The 21,453-nt window shown below is 35.2% G+C and overlaps 1 protein-coding gene across 1 annotated transcript in view; it reads left to right on the forward strand.

The window, feature by feature from the left end:
- LOC108913918 (inter-alpha-trypsin inhibitor heavy chain H3) overlaps positions 1 to 21,453 on the forward strand; it is a 36,526-nt gene that overhangs the window by 8,426 nt on the left and 6,647 nt on the right. The window contains exons 4-8 of the mRNA XM_018719569.1: positions 2,865 to 3,068; positions 3,119 to 3,382; positions 4,213 to 4,497; positions 12,260 to 12,511; positions 14,203 to 14,497. Coding sequence (XP_018575085.1) covers positions 2,865 to 3,068; positions 3,119 to 3,382; positions 4,213 to 4,497; positions 12,260 to 12,511; positions 14,203 to 14,497 — 1,300 coding nt within the window. The remainder of the gene's footprint in view (positions 1 to 2,864; positions 3,069 to 3,118; positions 3,383 to 4,212; positions 4,498 to 12,259; positions 12,512 to 14,202; positions 14,498 to 21,453) is intronic.

A 21,453-nucleotide genomic window follows, 5' to 3' on the forward strand; every position in this document is an offset into this window, starting at 1 on the left:
GCCAGACTTCCTATTCTGGTCCGGGTTCGATCCCGGCGTCGGCACTGGCAATGTCGATGGGTAATGGGTGTCTGTCTGCGTTTTTTCAAGTGTAGCGCCCTTCCGCACAGCCTTTGGCTTTGGATTTGGGTGTTGTCTCATTTTTGTGGTGTGTTTTATGTTTTTATATGTTTCAAAATCTTTTGACTAAGATACAATACGTTGAAAATTTATGTAACCTGATGCGTTATTTCTTTAATTATCTATCTACCGTTATGACCAGTATCAACGAGTCTGGATTTCAAAAGAGTTTACTATTTAATTCTCGAAAGGGAGTTTGTAATTACCATTATACTTTAATTAATATGTGGGAACTTAGAAATATTGTACGTTCAGAGAATGAAAACCAGACACTTGCCGTATATCTCTCATGTACAAGGTAATCCATTAGTTGGTTGTATAGGATGACACTTAAGTTGGCAGAACAAGAAAACACCAAAACTTTCCATGAAGGGTTTTAATAACAATAAAAACAAAACAAACAAAACAACGGGAACACAACAAACTCGAACAGATATTATTGGTTCATTTAAACGCGACAGCGTACCGAGATTCAGGGAATGTGAGATCCATAGCAAAATTTGCAAAGACTTTATCCATTATTAAATTAATCCGAGACTCCGAAACTAAAACTAAGTTGACTGCTCAATGTGGAACCCAAGGAAAAAACTGCCCTTTTTTCGGAGATCTCTCCTGAATTCGACACCTCGCTTCGACACGCCCATTTCTTGGGTCCAGACGTTTCTGTTCTTACCTTACTGGCGGGAACCCTGAATATCGGGACGCTTTGGCATAACTATGCCTTGTTAATAGTTATCTAATGGACTGAATTTACATTTATATATGTCGGAGATGTCTTTCTCACAGGCCGAGTCTTTCAGACTTTGGAAATTCCAGAATTCTTTACTCAGGGAATACCCTTTTATAAACTGCATCTAGACCATAAAACTTAGAAATAGTTATTTAGCTTGGGTTTGGAGAGAGTTACTCAACGTAGCCGCGGTCAAAGGATAGATAGCATTTACCTTAAAATCACTATAAGGCAATCCCTAGGATATAACGAATTTGATTGGTTCATTTAAGAATAATTTTGACCTGACGAGTGAAGAGAAGTACAGAGAGTTATACTGAAAGCAGTTCTACTTGAGCATTGAAGACGTGAGTACACTGCTATTTTGTTGACCGTGGATTCGTTATCGGGTTGTCGTCATAAAACAACTCGAGTACTTTATTTGTAACGTTTTATTTTAAATCATTTTCATTTACAGTATTACTTATTATTTCGTGAAGATTAGTGATACGAGTAGTGATATTAACGCCCAAGTTAGCCCTACGACTCCGACATATAAATAATTCTGTGACTAACTGGACTTACAAGTAACCCTAGCCTTCCTCTAGTGACTTCGTGTAGCAATACGGGACGGATTAGTCAATCTCATTTAATCTATTCTTATAGCTTGGAAAATCCGCCAAAAAACCAGATATTTGATCTGTTATTATTTTTCTCACAACTTCTAACAACTTATTATTGGAATTCCTACGTTCTTTGGAATGCATTTCGCACGTTGTTTGAAATATCGATTTTTCTCTTCATACCAGATGTTCAGCACATGGCCCCAACAGTCTAAGAGAACTTGTTAAAAATTGTGTTTACTGAAATATTTTATTTTTTGGCCGATCCGTTCCGAGAACTAATAAATACATTACCACGCGTCCCGGCTTTTGTTACATTTAAATGTTTTCCGATATTGAAGACCTTCAAAATAAAATATGGGGTCGGATTATGGGGTAAAAAATTTAGATGGTAAAAAAAACTTATGAAAATGTTTCCTGTATTGAACAACATTTTGAATATTGCGCAATTTTATTAGAACAGCACCTTTCCGGATTGAGAAAGTCATAGTTAATATGTATTTACATTAGGAAATTTCTTCATCAATTGCTCAATGCAAGATTGCAAAGAGTATGTCCATGACCCATCTTTACACATCGAAAATGAAACATATTGTTCTAGAGTAAAATGCGTAATACGTTCTGAAATAAAAATATTATTAACCTCAAAATTTTGTTTCTGTTACAGCTTACCAGTAATTGGACGAAGTGTTAAAAGAGTTTATCTGCGAAATATGAACGACTTAAATGTAGCAAATAGGAAACAACAAAACGTTAGCAGAAATTGAATAGGAACAATAACAGACACGGACAACGGACGCTATTGAAAAATGCACAAATGTCAATTTAGTGTCATCGGACATAATTATTCGTTTGCAATAAACAGTAACAAACTATTGCGTCTACAATCGAGATCCGATAGCTGATTGGTTGAACGAAACGTCGTGAAAAATGACACCAGTCAGGAGCCGGTAAAACTAAATTTTGCGTTTTAACGTACCTAGTTTGATCTTATGGTTTTAGTAATTTTTAATTTTAACAGAATTTAATTGGCAACGCGAAGGAAATATAATTCTGTTTCAAACAAAATTACTAGTCACATAAATCATTTATGAAGGCTCTGTTCAATATGTCCACCTTGTCTCTCTACACATAACTGGCATCTACGGAACCAGTTTTCATGTATCTTTTAAAATATTCCGGGTTGGCGGATAGTATTTGCCCCTTCAAATATTTTGCGCCGTAAATAGTTCTCGTCAATGATATCGGTTGCATAAACTAAACTTTTTAAATGTTCCCAGAAGAAAAAAATCAATGGGGTGCACATCAAGTGTGCGGGCAGGCCAGTTGTGGGGACCATTACTTCCTATCCACTGTCTGTTCGTTGGATACTGTGTGTCAACTAAATAAGCAGACTATTATCAATTTTCCAGGCCGTTGCCAGTGGGCGAACTGCAGCTCATGTGTCTATAAGCGCCAGAGACTCCAATAAATTCACCGTTTCTTTAAATGTGGAACCTCATTTGAGAGTTATGTTCCTCCTGACTTACGAAGAATACCTTCAGCGTAAAAATGGACAGTACGAGTTAGTTCTGAACATTCATCCTGGACAAGTTGTTCAAAATTTGCGTGTAAAGGTGATATACTGATATCTTGAAGACGTACTACTTATAATAGCTATTTCCAGGTTACGATTAAGGAAAACAGACCGCTAAGATTTGTCAAGACTCCATCCATTAGGTCCGGAAACGAGATAGGTAAAGAAGAAGATAGACTAAATCCATCTGCTGATATTCGATTATTAAATTCGACAATGGCTGTTGTCACGTTTAATCCCAATTCTGAAAAGCAGAAACAGTTTGCCCGTTATCTAGGAACGAAACAAACAAATGGATTGTCTGGACAATTTGTAGTCCAGTATGATGTTGAGAGAGATTCTGCTGGAGGGGAGGTAAAGGCATATTGCTCAATTATTATTACAAATTAATAATAATATTCGCTGACTTTTAGTACTTTTAGAGAAGATATGAAAGAAAGAAAAATACTATTTTAAATTTTCTTTCTATTTAAAACGCGCAATTTATCAAAATTTGCCGGGTGTAACAGTGGCGTTGCGACAAACTCTCAGACAAACGGAAAAAAATAAATGACATTCTTTTTTAAAATCGTGAAAGATATAGACTTCAATTTTGGTACAGTGCAGTACCTTCCTAGTAGTTAAAGTAAAATTTTAACAAAAACTGACCAAAGTTGGAAGGGTTTGAACCACAATTTCTTATGATGCGGCCGGAAAATTTAAAAAATATATTAATATTTGAAATAAATTTGGAACAGTCAATGTTAGGTTCTTAAAATTTGGCATTGTTAATGGCAAAATATATTGTTAAAAAACATAGCAAAGTTTCAAAAAAATTAGCCGAAAGCCACTTTTTATAAGGATTCTGCGGGGTCCTCTGAAGTCTACACCTATAATAGTTCTTGAACAATTGAATAAAAACTGTGCCTTCCACTTCCAATTTTTGATGGATCATAGAACTTTTAGGAACTGTTTTAGGAAAAAATCTTACCCTTGGCTTTTTGTTTGTTTTGATGAGAGAAATCAGCCCTGTAAGATTGTCGTATCGTATCTGTTACACGTTGTATTTCTATTTCCTAAGTTAAGAGTTGGATGAGGTGAACGTTTCGATATACATACCAGAGAACAGAACGTTATATGTATCTATTTATTTATGAATGCTGCATCCAATCATTTCTAATAATATAACATTTTTTTATTTTTAGATATTCTTGCAAGACGGTTATTTTATCCATTTCTTTGCACCAACTGATTTGCTCCCATTGTCAAAACATGTAGTCTTTGTCCTGGATACCAGTACAAGTATGCGCGGAAAAAAATTAAATCAGCTGAAGAATGCAATGAAGGGCATATTAAAGCAAATTAGAAATGGAGATAAAGTGACCATTATAGAATTTGAAACAAATGTTAAAGTGTGGAATGTCTTTTCCAGAACGGCGACGATTATTGACAGAAACATTAATTACTCTGATCCATTCTATAAATTAAGTGTATGTACAAACATCCTTTTAAAAACGAAAATAATGACATTTGATGGTTAAAAATTTACAACTGGTTGCCATATAATCGGTTTAGACTTCTTAACTACACGAAGGGGAAAATGTTCATATTAATGTTCATGCAGGTAAAGTTCATAATATTTTGTAGTAAGCACTTTGGTTTTGTAGTAGATTCCAATTTGCAAGCATGACGTTAACTACAGTTTAGGTAAATAATGTAGTATGTAGCAAAATAATCATTGTACATCAACAATTGTCACTCTACTTTTAGAGCAAATATTACAAATGTTCTGTGCAATTTCTAAGGTCCATTTGTACCAAATACGCGTTCAGTCACGTTTAAGTAAACGTACATTCAGTACTGAATTTGGTTTAGTATAAAATACATTATACTATCGTTTCATTTTATTTTTATTTGTGCAGTTAAGCAGACGGTAATCAATCAATATTTATTACAGAAATTTCAAAAATGAAGAGGAAGGTGATATTGTTTCTTGTATCCTAACCTCATTTTTATGGTAAAATACATACAGTATGATGGAAATGTTGGAATAGATTAATTATTTAAAAAAAAAGCTTTTGGAAAAAATCCTAAAACACGTCAATTTTAAGTTTTGAAAGGCCACCAGTGTTGACGTTATGACGTAATCGACGATTTGAAAGATCTCCTAATCCTCTATCCAACGGTATAATTAGTTGACTATTTATTTCCTCTATTTCCTTTCGCACTTTTCCTCGGTTCTCTCTCTATGGATCGTTCGGTGTAAATTTTATTACTTTTAACTATGGTGTGTACACCCCTTGTAATTTAATTTTTCGGAACGGTCTTCTATTCCTCGGACTGGACTCTAAACGATGACGTTAGTTAATAATTTATATAGTTGGTTTTAATCTCGGGCGCCAGTTTCCCTAAATTTGACGTGGGGGAAACTCCACTATCCCTTACCCTCGGTTTAGAGTAAAGTGCACAGGTAGCTACAGTGAAGAAAATAAATTCCAGGGGTCAAATTAATTTCTTTTAGGAGAAAACGGCAGAGAGTACGGCAGAGAGTAGTTTTCTCAGTGTAGTTTTATTTTAGATATGAATTTTAACGGGAGCTCTACAAAACGATATCAGCGTTTTTGCTGTTCCGGAATGTTATCGATTTACCTCGACGGTGAAAGAAATAAACCTATTAAGTTTTACTAGATTTATTCACACAGGGAAAATATTAATACTTATTACAAATACATATAGTGTCAATTTTTATTCCTACCCACTACTAAACGACTGAAATTATTTACAAGTTTATTAACAATAATTATATACAAAATCAGTGTGAAAGAGACAAAATTAAAAAGTTGTGACTCTGGGTTTTTTACCATTTTACTTATCACCTTAGAAAAGAAATAAATATTTGCAAACGGGATCGAAATAAAATATTTATTACTCTACAATCGTAGACGGTTTTTACGTACAAAGGAAAAGGTGATTTTAAACGGTCTGACTAAAATATTTATAGACGTTTTTTACTGGTCCCCGCTGATTCTGAAAATAAACCAAAATTTATTCGGAATTATTTCGGACTTATTTTAAACAGGCGGGCGGTCAAATATCGGTATCATGGCCTAGCAAACAATGCAAAAGTAGTAAGCGGAATGCGGTAAGCGGTAAGCGATAGCAATAACCAGCGAAGAAAGCCCAAGCGGTGCAAGGCGGAAAGATAGGATGGTGAAACGGGTTCCGAAGTATCTCGCCTTACAATTCGTACTAGCCTTCAAGCTTTATACGTCCTGGTGGCCGATGGTGTCGGACTCTCTGTATACAACGCTTCTCGGTCTGATGTACACACGCCGACCAGGGAGAAGCGTACGTATACTATATGGAACGACCCGGAGATTGGGTGGGCACGCCGAACCTCTAGGTCTTGGTTCACATATCCCCTATTACCCAGCGTACATCAAGGTGCGGGACACCAAGCAACGCTGTAGTAAATACGACGGCTTCTTCAGGATTGGGTTTACACTCCGAATCCAACGATTGCACTGTCGTGTGGGTTGAGACGGACGGTGGAATTTGTGTGTGGGTTACCAAGAATATTCTTCTCGGGCCCACAGTAATTCCACACTTAAAGTGTACAAATCTTTTCGGACTTGTACCCGGTTGGAACGGATAATAATAAGGAAAATAATTCTTACTAGGTTCACTGGTTCTTCGGTGGAGAGTACTTGCTGGCGGTGGACGTCTGTTCGGTATTGAGTTCTGGATACGAACTGCCGATTTCGACGAATGTCGAGGACTCTTGTTGCCCAAATCCCCACCGGATTGACACCAGTCGTGGTGGGACCTCCACGTGGATATTTGATATATATGTAAAAAAATCAATAATTCTCGCCGCCGGGGTAAAATAATCCGAAATAAAAAGAAATATTTTTAAATTCAGACTTAATAAAAATCAAAAATAAAACAGGTTCATTACAACTTAAGTAGAATGAAATTACAATAACTGTTCAAACTGATTGCAATGATGCAATGAGAAAGTTGGGCAGTAAATTTTTCTCTAACGTTTTCTAGAACTTTAGAGGTTATTTGTGCAGTCTCCGTTCTGATGCGATCTTTTAACTAATTGAACTCATTGAACTATTGCTTAACGACCGCTAATGGAAATAAAACATCGTAGAGTTTTCTACTATCTTTATTGATTCGGAAAGAATACATTGATAAAAATACTACATTCTAAATCACTCTGTTGTCACATTTACAAATATTTGTTTAGTTCAATTTGACAGGAGTGAAATACTCATAAAACATTTAAATCAGTTAACAAAGCTTACAAAAACCGAACGAATCGAAATTTTTTCATGATTGGTTGTGGAGATAAAGTGAGGACATAAGTTTGTAATTTATTTAATGTTAAATACCCCAATTAAGAACCCGTTTCTCAGTCAGTAATAAGTAAAATTGAGAAAAAGTTTCGAGAGATCTCCCCAAAAGTGGAAGAAAATCAATTCCTGAGGGCAAAAAATTTGACGTAATACTTGCGTTTCAAGAAATCCTCATACTAGCTCGAGAAAAGTCGCACTGGATAATAATTTACACCAATCAACTGTTGTAATACTAAAAAAGGAAAAGTGGCATCCGTACAAAGTACCTACATCTGGTCCAAGAGCTGTTAGATGATTTTGATAGAAGAATTAAATTCTGTGAAAGCTTATGGAACGATTTATTATTTCATAAAAAAGGTACTTTTTGAGTTGGAGCTATTTTTATGCTCAACGGCAACGTATATCAGTTATTTTCAAATAGAAATAATTTGTGATTTGAGAGGGGGCGCCCTTACACTACAATTAGACTTCTTTTTATGGGGATATTTGAAGACCAAAAGTTGTCAAAGTCGTCCAAATAGTCTATCATTGCATCATTGTTGAAGGTCATCATTTTGAACATTTATTGTAATTTCATTCTACTTATGTGAATACATAATTTTGGTTGACCCTGAACAATAAATTTATGCTGTCTTTATAATGGCTGTTTTACTAGAACTTTGCAGCTATTTTTATCGGATTGATTACACAGCCCCACAAAAAAAGAAGAAGTGGTCTGTTCCAAAGACTAGATGTATGTATTTTGACTGAATCCGAATCCTGCGTCAATATTGCTCTATCACTCTCAAAAGAACGAAGTTTTCTTTGTCAGCTGAAATACCAAAGAATACAGTCTTCCACTCGAGATAGTTGAGTTAGCGTGGTCTTACGTCACCCTACAAGGATAAGTACCACATAGTGGGACGATTTTTTTGGTACTTAGTTTAATCAGTAAATACTAGTGTAAATCATAACACAAAAATGGATATATGATAAAGAATTATTTTTTTTTATTCTTTCTGTGGGCAATATACAACTTTTTAAACAAAACTATCCTTAACTATTTTAAATCCCTTTTTGGAAAAAAACCTAACGGTGACTTTTATTCATAACACCAGTACACAAAATAAAAAAAGTGGTCTGTAACTTTGATTTGACCCAATAGGATATATGTATTTTGGCGTGCTCGAATCTGAAGTCCGTTCAGCAAAAAATAGTGAAAAAGCGTCGAAAATGACGTTAGTGAACGCGAAAAAATTCGAAAAAATTTGTTCTGAATTTGATCAAGTAGGTTTCTTATAATTTTGATGTATTGAATCCAAATCTGATGTCTTTCAGCTACTTCCGCCCAAATTTTGCAAATATCGCAAAATAATAGCGAAAAATCACCAAAAATAGCGAAAAAACGCCAAAAATCACGTTAGTGAGCCCAAAATGTTCTTGAAATTACTTCGTCACATTTTCCATAAATAACAAACAATTTAAAATAATCCTCATTAGTAGGTATACGTAATTTAAACGATCCTTAGGCATTTTTATTTAAATTTTCGCCAAAAACTGTTACAGACACAATAATAATTTGACAATTAACTTGACAAATTTCAAGTTATTTTAATTGTTTTTGGAGTCTTTCTGATCATGGCCAATTTGATAACAGGTCTGATACGAGAAAAACTGTCAAAAAAATAGAAAAATTCAAATACCTCTAAAAGTAGGGCAACCCTAACAATACTTATAAGGTTAGAAAGGAAATTTCAATCTGCATACGAGAAAGTAAAAAAATACAGGGTGTTCCATTAAAATTAATATCTCAAAGTCCATTGCTCCTAGATATAGGGAATATTTAATAAAATGACACTCAAATTCCACGTAGAATCCGAAAATGCAATAATATATAGGGTGTCCCATTTAGTAGCAGTTTAGTATAGTTAGTACCTTTATCTCTTGCTAGTTTCCTATTTAGAAATCTACTTTATTTAAGATTATTAGTTGTTGTAATAATTGTTTACTCTTGTAATATAATTTTTCTGTTTTTTTGCTTCCATTTACAAGAAAGATTAGAATTTAGCTATATTAGGTATACACTGATTTTTCTTTTATATTTCATGTATCATAGTATATTTGACAATAGAATTCAGTGATTTTAAATCTTTTAAAAATTGTGATTGTAATATTAAAGAGAATCACTTATTTATAGGTTAGTTACGCTTTTTATTATGATAACTTTCTAACCCACTTCCGGTACCACTTTTGTTAGTCGGACCTACGTTTATTGTTATGTTGAAAGTAAGTAACGAATGTTACATTACTGTTTTGCTAAAATCATAAATTTGTCGTAATATACTGTTAAATCTATGACTAAAATAGAAGCATTTATATTTATGGGTTGTCTTTTCACTGAACTCTTTGAATATTTATAATGGCAGTTTAAGAAACACTCTACCTGATCAACATTTGAACTTCTGAACTTGAATACAGCATAAAGATTTTAATCCACAGTCAGCACTGAACCTTCGTTCAAGGATATGGTACAATTGGCGCTTAAAACCTTTCAAGTGTTACTGAAATTTTGTAGCAATGAATCTCATTGTTATATGTAACAGTCCTAGAACGTAAAATGCAACATTTTCAATATGTAATATCAATTTATTTAGTTACTATAATGATTATTAATCCAGTAAGCAAAGTTTTTTTCTCACCGGTTCTATATGTTTTTTGGGGTGCTGAATCCGAATCTGAGGTTTGCCACCTCGCCAGGCGTCGGCTTCACAAGGAAAACTGCAAAAAATCTCATATTTTCGGCACTTTTTTCAGTTTTTTAACTATAACTCGAAAACTAAGCGTTTTTTGATTATATCTATACCAACTAAACTAAACAAAATTTCCTACAAATACCTATAATAACTCTAAAGTCTTTAGAGGGTGTTGAAAAAATGGCATTTCTTGATTTTCCGCTAAAAAAGTTGAAAACGTTATTCCAACTACGCGCTACCTACTATCCACTTCATACACCTCTAAAATCAATTATTTTATGATTACCTGGTATGTCCAGGTTACATTTAAGGAATTGTCAAAACGTTAGTGAGATCCTTATATGGTCAACGGGCCTCCTAGTTCAAACAAAATCGTACTACTCTTAATTCAAGGGGAAGATAGAAGATTTTGAAAGGAAACATATTTGGAACAAATTTGTATTTACACGAAAAAAAGCAAAAACACCATTATTTAATAATTTTCATATTCATTCGTCATCCTCATCTGCAGAATTATCACCTGAAACAACGAGAATGGATACTTTAGATAACTATAATAGAATCCATGTCGTTCATGTTCATTATGGACAAAATTTATTATGTCTTTGCACAATAGAGTTTAATATTATGTAAAAATATAAGATGAAGAAGAAGACAATACCTGTATAAGGCTCAGGATTGCGTTCGCAGATGTTCCCTTTAGATGGTCCAGGCTGTCGTAATGTTTTCGTTTTAGTCCTGTCCAATGCTCGAACTCTTGAAGGATGGGCGCCGGTCTTTCCAATGGAAAAAAATATTATTATGACATTGATCTGTGAAGGCATAGTTCGTAATTTGCAGTGATAAATACTAGATTAGAATAATAATTACTTGTAATAGTATAAATTACCTTTGATCTTCTCAGGTGAAACGTCTTGATCGTCATTACTGAGCAGTATTTCTACATTGGAGCACATTCCTTCACAATTCAAACAGAGTCTGGTGCAACAAAAACGAACCCTTCTGCATCCGCAATTGCCCTTGCAGCCCTTCTGGCACTTGCTGGCAATGAGTGTTAGAAGTTTCTCTGGGGCTGGGTAGTACGTTTTCCTTTGAACTAGGAGGCCCGTTGACCATATATGGACCTCACTCACGTTTGACAATTCCTTAAATGTAACCTGGACATACCAGGTAACCATAAAATAATTGATTTTAGAGTTGTATGAAGTTGATAGTAGGGCAGCAGCGCGCAGTTCGAATAACGTTTTCAACTTTTTTAGCGGAAAGTCAAGAAATTACATTTATTCAACACGATCTAACGACGTTATGGATTGTCCAGACCAGGGGTCGGCAAGTAATTTTAAATGGGGTCCTGATACATTTGAAAATTTTTAACGAGGTCCAGAAAAAAAATTCATATTTCTTATTTTTTTATTTTAATTTGGACTCAAATTTAATCTGCTTACTAACCATTAAGAACTCACACTCACACAATTGTAAAATACTAGAAAACATTTTTTAAATAATTTATTTGAGTAATTTATACTTTCAAAAAATTTTTGGCGGTCCAGTATTTTACCTTTCGCGGTCCGGACCTGGACCGCGGTCTGCCAGTTGCCGACCCTTAGTCCAGACTTTAGAGTTATTATACGTATTTATAAAAAATTTTGTCTGCTTTAATTTGGTATATCACAGTTATAATCAAAAAACGCTTAGTTTTCGAGTTACAGTTAAAAAACTCAAAAAAGTGCCGAAAATTTGAAGTTATTTACAATTTTCCTTGTGAAGCCGTTGCCTGGCGAGGTGGTAAATCTCAGATTCGGATTCAGTAGCCCAAAAAACATAAAGAACCGGTAAGAAAAAACCTTCTACATTTTTTCCTGGAAACGCCGTTTTTGAACTATATAAAATAAAAGACAAATTAGAGTGATATATTAAAACAATAATAATAATAATAATAATAAAATGATCAGATACAAGACATACCTGATAAAATGAAAGAACCATTGTTTGACGAAGAAAATGAGGTATGAGCGTTTTCCTTCAATTGTTGAGTGACATGTCTCCCAAAACTATAAGAAGTCTATACCGACGACGTGGCAACTAAAGCCTTAATTATATTTAACCATGAACAACGGCCACGGAAGTCTGCAAACTAAATGGAATTTCTATTTCAGAGACAAAATTTACCCCTTCCTAAAGAATTTAATGGATATGTACTAAAGAAAACCCAAAAAGTTGTTGACGCAATGGTTGCTCGTGGAGCCACAAACATAATCGCTGCTCTCGAGACAGCCTTGTATGTTATAAAGGCTGATCAAGAGCGCAGTGCTATGGATAATAATAAAAAACATCAACCAATTATGGTATTTTTAACTGATGGTGAACCAAACGGTGGTATATCATCAACAGACAAAATCATCGAAGTGGTATGTGCTAGCAAATAAAACTTGTTTTTTCTACTATCATCGTCAAGAATATATTATTATTCTGTCTATTGTTAAAAGCGGTACAAACATTTCATTTGCTTTTTGTTTTCAGTAATCGAATTGCAAGCATGCCTTGTCGATATTCCGACGTTGTCGCGCATTAAACAGACATAGACCGGGTCAATCATTTTAGTTCTCATAAGTATGTCAGATTCAATTCTGGGTTAAAATCCATACTAATAGCCTTAAATCTGTGTTGTACCATCAGATGGGAAGATTTAAGGCCACAAAAAATACCCAGGAACAAATAGAACAGAGCTATCACAGAAATCAACGAAAACAGAAGAGACGTCGAATGAACTACACATTCATGTAGGCACAGTATAGACAGACCAGAAGGGACAGCGTGTTATTTATGAAATCCGTCAGTAAATTATTTGGCCTAGCTATTTTAATAGAAAAAATAAGATCACTCCCAAATGGTAGACGTATATTCAGTGAGCATTTACAAGTCGTGGTTTCTTGGTCTGGTTCGATTGAGTATAGGTTTCCATAACATACAAATAATATATAGTTTTTTAATCCTAAATATATACACCGTTTCTAGTTTGTCTTTCCTTTCTAGCAATTTAAGTGAAAGATTTCAGAAAACTTGGGTAGTTAGGGATATCCACACCCCCTCGCCTGCGATCGAATCGCATCACGAAAAGATAGAATGGAAATGCTCGCTGAACCGTATACGTCTGCTTTAGCATATAGTTGATGTCGACGGATCTTCTAGTTTCGTTCAATTTAAAAATATATTTAATTTATATTAAATAATCACATACGCTATTTGTTACTTTTTAACAAATTGGAAAAAATTAAGTACTACTTTATATCAGTATCAGTATCAGCATATCAGTAGTATAAGCTTGCCAGTACAATATCTGCAATTTTTGATGCTCTGTTGTCAAAAATTACATTGACAATTTTAATTTAATTTTCAATATACTACTTCCCATATGACTCTGTAACTGCAGACTTACGCTAGAATGTTTGTTTTAGTTACAGGAATCTCTACAGTCATTAAAGAATTATTTTGGAAAGTTTGTTTCGATGATAAGCACCTGTCAATCTCATTACCATTATCTTTATTAGTAAAGACTTTCTCATCAGTAAAAAAAGTAATAACTTATTCTCTTCCAAAAATGCTTGCCTTAGGTTTATAGCAGTCACTTTGCGTTTTAAATCATACAGCTGACGATTTCATATATTTGAATTTTTTACTTAAATAAACACTGGTTCCGGTACTTTGAAGATTTTTTTTTGCTGATATCAACTGACTCCATGTCTTCCTGTGGAATAATTGAAGAATCAATATAATCACTTTCGCTAATAAAATAAGATTATTGTAAAAATGTCTTTAAAAATTGCTTTCATCCACTTCTGGTGCCGCAAAAATAATAGTAATAGGTCTTATGTTTATTTACTTACCTGGCGATTATATTGACACATGATCTTGTTTTCCATAATAAATTAGTTGATTTGAAAACGTTATTTTATGCAAAATTAAGACTTTGTTAGTAGAAAAAATTATGTATGCATTTTGTACCTCCAGCTTCTTTTTTGCACTAACATGTGCAAAAAACTGATACAATTAATGTTTTAGACACAAACATAAATACCTTTCAATCTATCACTTGTTTTAGGTAACGCAACTAAATTCGCAAAACAATAAAGTTCCTATATACTCTCTGTCTTTTGGAAATGGCGCCAAAAAAGATTTTTTGAGAAAGTTATCCTTAAAAAATCAAGGATTTTGGAAACATATCTACGAGGCATCAGATGCTTCTCTCCAGTTGCAGAATTTCTACAAAGAGATATCGTCCCCTTTGCTGACTAGTGTAAAATTCGAATATGAGTCTGAAGTTAAGGAAGTTACTGTAACAGAGTTTCCAATTTATTTTAATGGATCAGAGCTAGTTGTGGCTGGAAAATATGAAGGTATTCTATGGAAATAGAAAATATAAAACGTGTTTGGAACAATTATATGTTATACATGTTATACTAACTTCAGAATATCTAATTTTCTCTTCCATATAAGTTCCTAGTCAAGACTAATTTTCAATATAAAATATTCCTTGCTTTGTAAACACAGATTTGTTCGTCTATAGAATGTTTTGTGTATACTGAGAGATCATGATGAATAAACTACTACAGCCATTCACAAAAAGTGCAAAATCGCAAATCTGTTCGGTTCGATATTGTTATAAAATGAATAGGGTTGTAAAAGACACCACCGAGTCCAAACCAACTATTTTAATTGGGAAAAGATATACAGATCAAGCTCGGTCTATCTATTGACACCGTAACGAACTGACTGAATAATACTTCCTTTAGCATTTCTAGGGTGATCTCATTTATAGTATACAAAAGCCTAAACGCACAGTCTGCAATACCAACGCCTCGCCGGTCGTCAAGACCAAGCGAAATCTGCTACGCTATCATTTTAGTGGACTCTAACATTCGGCCATCCTGTACATGCGGACTGTCCCAGACCGCCCGCCGCGCCGCCATGGTGTTCGTCCAGCTACCTGTCAACAAAACATAAATAAATCGTCTAAATCGACTACTACAGTCACAGGCAATATCGGTCCGTAACCAAAGCCATAACTTTCTTTTCTGTACATTCGTAATCAACTTCTAATACTTATACTTCTAGTATACTTCACTTAACTCATACAAATTACTCAGAGGCAGTAACGACCTCAGTCACTTGTCTAGTCAGAGGCAGTACCGGCCTCAGTCACTTGTCTACTCAGAGTCAGTATTGGCCTCAATCATTTGTCTACTCAGAGGCATTATCGGCCTCAGTCACTTGTCTACTCAAAGGCAGTATCGGCTTCAGTCACTTGTCTACTCAAAGGCAGTATCGGCCTCAGTCACTTGTCTACTCAGAGGCATTATCGGCCTCAGTCACTTGTCTACTCAAAGGCAGTATCGGCTTCAGTCACTTGTCTACTCAAAGGCAGTATCGGCCTCAGTCACTTGTCTACTCAGAGGCAGTATCGGCCTCAGTCACTTGTCTACTCAGAGGCAGTATCGGCCTCAGTCACTTGTCTAACCATTACATACCTGGTGTATCTACGTATTGGCTCCGACAACAAGTAGGTAGACCGACCTCAGTTGTTATATTCCCAGCCTCAATACTCTTCCACCATCATCGCATTCATAACATCAAACATCTTTATATAACATCACACGCCTCGACTCAAACAATAGGCAGGCAGTATCGGCCTCGGCTATCATCATCCTTGTCTTGACGTTTTGTGACCTAACTACGTTTTACTAACCTTACATTTGCATCAATTGAAGATTCCTTTTGTTTGCGCTGATCAAGGTCAATATGCTTTTTCATAGCACTTCTCAAATCAGAGATGTTTACGCGATCCACAGCTGTTTGTATTGAATTCAATAACTTTACTTCAGCCATCGGCCTTGCCTGATAACCAAATAATGCCCGAACTGGCGTGGTGTTTATACTCTTATTAAATGTAGTATTCAACGCATTTTGCACTTTTGTACGTGAATGTCCCATTAATTACTGTCTGATTTAATACTTGTAGTGGCTAACATATTGAGTATGGTTCTATATATCTTTCACACTGTCCATTTGATCGCGATTGCATTTAAGACATGTTTTATTGCGTAAGATTCACAAAATATACGGAATGTTTTGAAGTATAAGCCGAGCCTCTGTCCGTAATAATACGCACTGTCACTCCAAAAATACACGCTTTGTAACGCTCGCGTCACTGGTTTTACTTTCAGCATTCATTGGATAGGGATTATTCACCACTTGACTTGGTACTGCAACTTCGTTGATATTGTTACCTTTTCTCGTTTATGTTTTTGTAAGGGCACTTATTTTGTTTATGCCCAAGACGCTTACACTGAAAACATTCTAATCGTGGTTTAGAACAGTCTTTTGCACGATGAGGTCTGTTACAATTATAACATCGAATTTCTGACTTTTGGGTAGTAGTAGCACCATCTTTCACATCTCTTCGCCGTGACAACCCTCTGGACACGCTTTGCCAGCGGTTATTTTTCGTTTCATCCGGAAGGCGTCCCAATGTGCTTAAATAGGCATACAGCTCGTTTGTATTTGTGAATCTTGACGAACGAGCAGATCTGGTTACGTTTTCGTCAGTAATTCCTCCAATCACTGCGTCAACTAGATAACTTCGTGGAATATTCAGTTGTAAAGATTTCAACCAATCTAATTTATTAAAACAATATTCACTTAAATCTTGACCTCCGTGTGTTTCATACAATGCAGCTTCTCGAAGCAATTTAGCAAACGGCAGCGGTTTTGTAAATTGTTTAATTAGCAACTTCTTCATTTTCTCCAATTTATGTCAAGGTGTCACCTTCTAGCCATACTAATTTTATCACCGTTAAATCGTCCCATCTATAGGATTCCGCTAACTCATCAACTTTGCGAACCCATAAATCTATCGATTGCACTCTGCGGATCAAACGTAGGTATTAACTTTCCATCACTGTAACTCGGGTGGGAAGGAAAACGCCTATGATGCTTTGAATGTCTTTGCCTTTTTGTCCTTCGTCTTTTCTGCTGCTTCCTGTCGCTAGTTGAAGAACTCGAGGGCGAAGTCGACGTCGAACTTGTAGAACCGGCCCGTTGGAGTTTAGCTACATTTAACGCCTTTTCCGCTTGTATAACTGACTGACACACTGTTGTTGACGTCGAAGGACCCGGGCGCGGAGAAAGGGACGGCGTTGTAGTTTCCCTTACAGACATGATGTACTCCTAACACTAACGTCACTATACTGTGGGTGAATTTAGGGCAGATATCCCACTTCTGATATATAAGATGAATAGGGTTGTAAAAGACACCACCGAGTACAAACAAACTATTTTAATTGGGAAAAGATATACAGATCAAGCTCGGTCTATCTATTGATACAGTAACCAACTCACTGAATAATACTTCCTTAAGCATTTCTAGGGTGATCTCATTTATAGTTTACAAAAGCCTAAACGCACAGTCTGCAATACCAACGCCTCGCCGGTCGTCAAGACCAAGCGAAATCTGCTACGCTATCATTTTAGCGGACTCTAACATAGACAAGACTAATTTTCAATATAAAATATTCCTTGCTTTGTAAAACACAGGTTTGTTCGTCTATAGAATGTTTAGTGTATACTGAGAGATCATGATGAATAAACTACTACAGCCATTCACAAAAAGTGCAAAATCGCAAATCTGTTCGGTTCGATATTGATACTGATAATAGTTATTTATGTATAGTTGTTACGATCTCAATCGGAACCGGATAGAAACATTTAACTCATAAATTCTACGGAATCCATAGACGTCCAGAAAAATTTGGCCCTGTCTCGTCTAAGTATACTATATTCCGAGCTATATTGCCATATAATTACCATACGACTGTCAAGTTTTTTATATTTAAAATCGCATCGTAATACAGCATGTCGTAAAATATCTAAAGATTTATAATTATAATCGGGATAATCGCTCAATTTATCTCGAATCATGTTTAAAGTAGGAACTTTATTTTCTTTATACATACATATTATAAATTGTGCGCCGCATTACATCTGGGAAAATCGTCAATTTTCTTTAATTTTGTATTTTTCCGTTTCCTCTTTATACCGTGATCAATCCTTCTTTAATTGGCCTTTTTTGTATATCTTAGTTAATTCGTTAATCCGTTTCCTAACTTTTTCTATCACATTGTTCACTATTTTCAATTTTCAAACATTCATATATATTTAATATAATACGTTGACTTTTTACGTGTAAATCTTTGTTTTTAAACTCAGAGTTTGTTTCGATACTTTCGACAAAAACCGGTTTCACTATATGGGGATTTTCCCCAGTTATTTCGTTATCCTCCGCTTCAAAGAGTCTCCAGAAAGCCACGCTAATTTACTAGATAATTACATATAAAATTTATTTTTATAACTATTACCCTTTACTGGTTACGACATGGACAAATAATAATAACTAATAAATAATAATACGTATTATACCAACAACAAACCCCGCCAAGCAATGCTCTGCACGGCACTGACAAAGCGGCAAAGCTAAGTGAACCCGTGTACCATACAAAAAAATTATTTACGACCTAGTAGACCAATACAGGTTTGCTTTGATGACCAGCGCGCCGCCGTCAATTCTACATCAGGCGGACTAGTTTATATATCAGGTGGACTAGTTTACCAATACCGCACTCTCCGAATTACGATTCGAATATAAGTTACGAGACACATCATGGTGAAAGCATAAGAAGAAATTTCAGGAGAACTGTATACGGTCCTGTGCTTTAAGATTTACAAGTTTCAATTGACATCGTAACAACTATACCAAGTAAGTAAAGTGATTCCTTATTGAATAAGCCGAGCGAGTGAAGCGAGCAAGGCGAGTAATAGGTGAGTTCGATACACTTTACTGACGTGGTGCATACAAAATGTTATTGCAAACCGTAAAAATTTATAATTTAGAAAAATGGAGATATAACATCACATTTTATTATGACAAAGTAAACAGAAAAATAACAAAACAAATCTACTTATTTTTTGTTAAATAGGTATTAAAAGTGAACGTACACTGACGCATTATGAAAATTAATTCCTGAAGTCGAAGGATTATTTCTACGTTAATAATCTGTAGTAGAATTATCATTGGTAATAATTATGTTCTCAGTTTGATCTTCACCTAAATTCGTTTTTGCGACTTTCGTTTTGTTGCACAAATTCTTCAACAAAGGATTCTGCAATCATGTCGCTTTTCCACCCTCCGTGACTTTTTAAATTTTCCTTGCCTGTGTTGGCAAAGAGAGTGGCGGACGTCGACGAAAACAATGTTCCCTATAGATGGTTCTGGCAAATGCAGATAGTTGGCAATTTTGCTTGGTACACTTCCAAATGCATGGATTCCAACTGGCTGGCTGGACTGTGCATTTACCATTTCTATAAAGGAAAAATCGGTCGTGGGGCGTTTGCTTAGGATGCAGAGCAAAATATTTGTTAAATAATTCTACAGATTTAACTTTTCCTCCAAACTCTGAAGTGATCACAAATATTCCAGGCATGTTGGTCTTTGTTTTAATTATAAACAATCAGAATTGTTTCTTTGTGCTCTATGTCACATTACTTTTAAATTACAAAAGTTCTTCATTACGTAAAGCCCCAGCAATTAGGGATGGGCGAAAAACATCGATACTTTTTAAACATCGATATTAGGAGGTAGTTATCGATGCAAAACAATCGATTTTTTTTGAAAGCGATATATCGAAGGATATCGATATTGCCTCTAGAAATATCGTTTAATAATCAGAACAAAATTTTGGATCAATATTTACAGTATTAATCCAATTTAGTTGTCTTCAATTTCAATACAACAATACAAAACAAATAATAATCTACAAATCTGTGTGATTTTGATTTTTTTAGTTTGTGGTTTATAGCACAGAACCGTTTGCGTTAGTGATCTGTGGAAAATTAAAATTGTCTAATTTTGTGATGTTCAATGTTCAGTGTTCAGTGAGGATTCAAGAAAAGAATGTCGAGTTGGTACTACGGTAGGTACTTGTAAATTTTTTAGATTTCTTTCTTTACTTACTAAATTTTTACAAATAATCAATCCTTCGCTGATCATTTTGTATTGGTTATGGTAAGTAATAATGATGTAAATAGAAAATAATTTTGTTTTGTATGTAACAGACCTCAATCTTTCGAAACTAGTTGGGTTCAGATCATAGAAAACAAAATTATTGCACTAGTAACACTCGTAACTGAACAAATCAAAATGTATTATTATAATTTTTTTAGAATTCGGTACTTATTTATTATATTTTTTAAATATCTTGAATAAAAAAATTTTATACTAGTCTAGGGTTGTTTTTTTTCGATATTCGAAAAAAATCGATGTTTTACTCCGATATATCGAGAATCGATAATAAATTATTTGAAAATCGATATAACATAACATCGATGTTTTTCATTAAATCTGCCCATCCCTACCAGCAATGCCAACACAACAACACAAATCTAAAATGATTACTATATTTATATTAAATTATTTTTTAAAAGTTAGCATAAATTACGTTCAAGTAACTTTTATCTGGTGCATTTAGTAAAAATTTAAGTATTTCTTCTTGTGAAAGAGTTTTGGACTTTTTGGAATATGATTTCTTTTTCTTTAAAAAAAAAACCGTAAGTTTTTTATATTTACTAATGTCAACTTCATTTTTTGCTGAAACGGTTGCTTTCACCATGGAATAATACCACATTGAAGAAGAAGAATACTCTTTCGATAACTCGGAAAAATATGCCGGTAAAACATTCTCACTACATTTTTTAATTCCGTGTTTCTTGCACCATTCCATGAATATGTCATACTTGGGACTGTATTTTTCGACTGATTTTTGTGGTAGAATTTCGAAATACGTTTCTAACAACTTTTCCCGAATTTCAGGCGGCCGGTCGACAAAACTTTTACTGTGTAACACGACGTCCTGGGTAAGCGGCGACAAACGGCCGGTGCGGCCGGTGCGACCGCCATTATTCTATGGCTAGAAATTGGCCTCAATGATTTGGGATCGAGGGGGATTATCCCTCTTTATCCTGCCTCATCTCGTGTAGGCCTGGACAGCCTTCGTAGGTGGGCCCCATCCGTCGTCTACCCCGACCGCAAATGCGGCCGGTGTAGGCGCTTTGTGGGACCTCCTTTTGTCCTGGCTGGGCCCCGCCGGCTAGGGCCCTTTCTTCTGGCGCTCTTCTTGCTTCGCCGGCTCGTCTGTGTAAACCCCGGGGGTAGTGTCATGTTTATGTGTGGTATGGTTGGGTAGGGTAGTGCGGCTATGCAGCCTGGGATGCGCTTTGCTAAGGTGGCCCTTAGGCTAGCGCG

This window comes from Anoplophora glabripennis, unplaced genomic scaffold (genome assembly GCF_000390285.2).
Source record: "Anoplophora glabripennis isolate ALB-LARVAE unplaced genomic scaffold, Agla_2.0 scaffold1025, whole genome shotgun sequence".
In the NCBI taxonomy this organism is placed as follows: Eukaryota; Metazoa; Arthropoda; class Insecta; order Coleoptera; family Cerambycidae; genus Anoplophora; species Anoplophora glabripennis.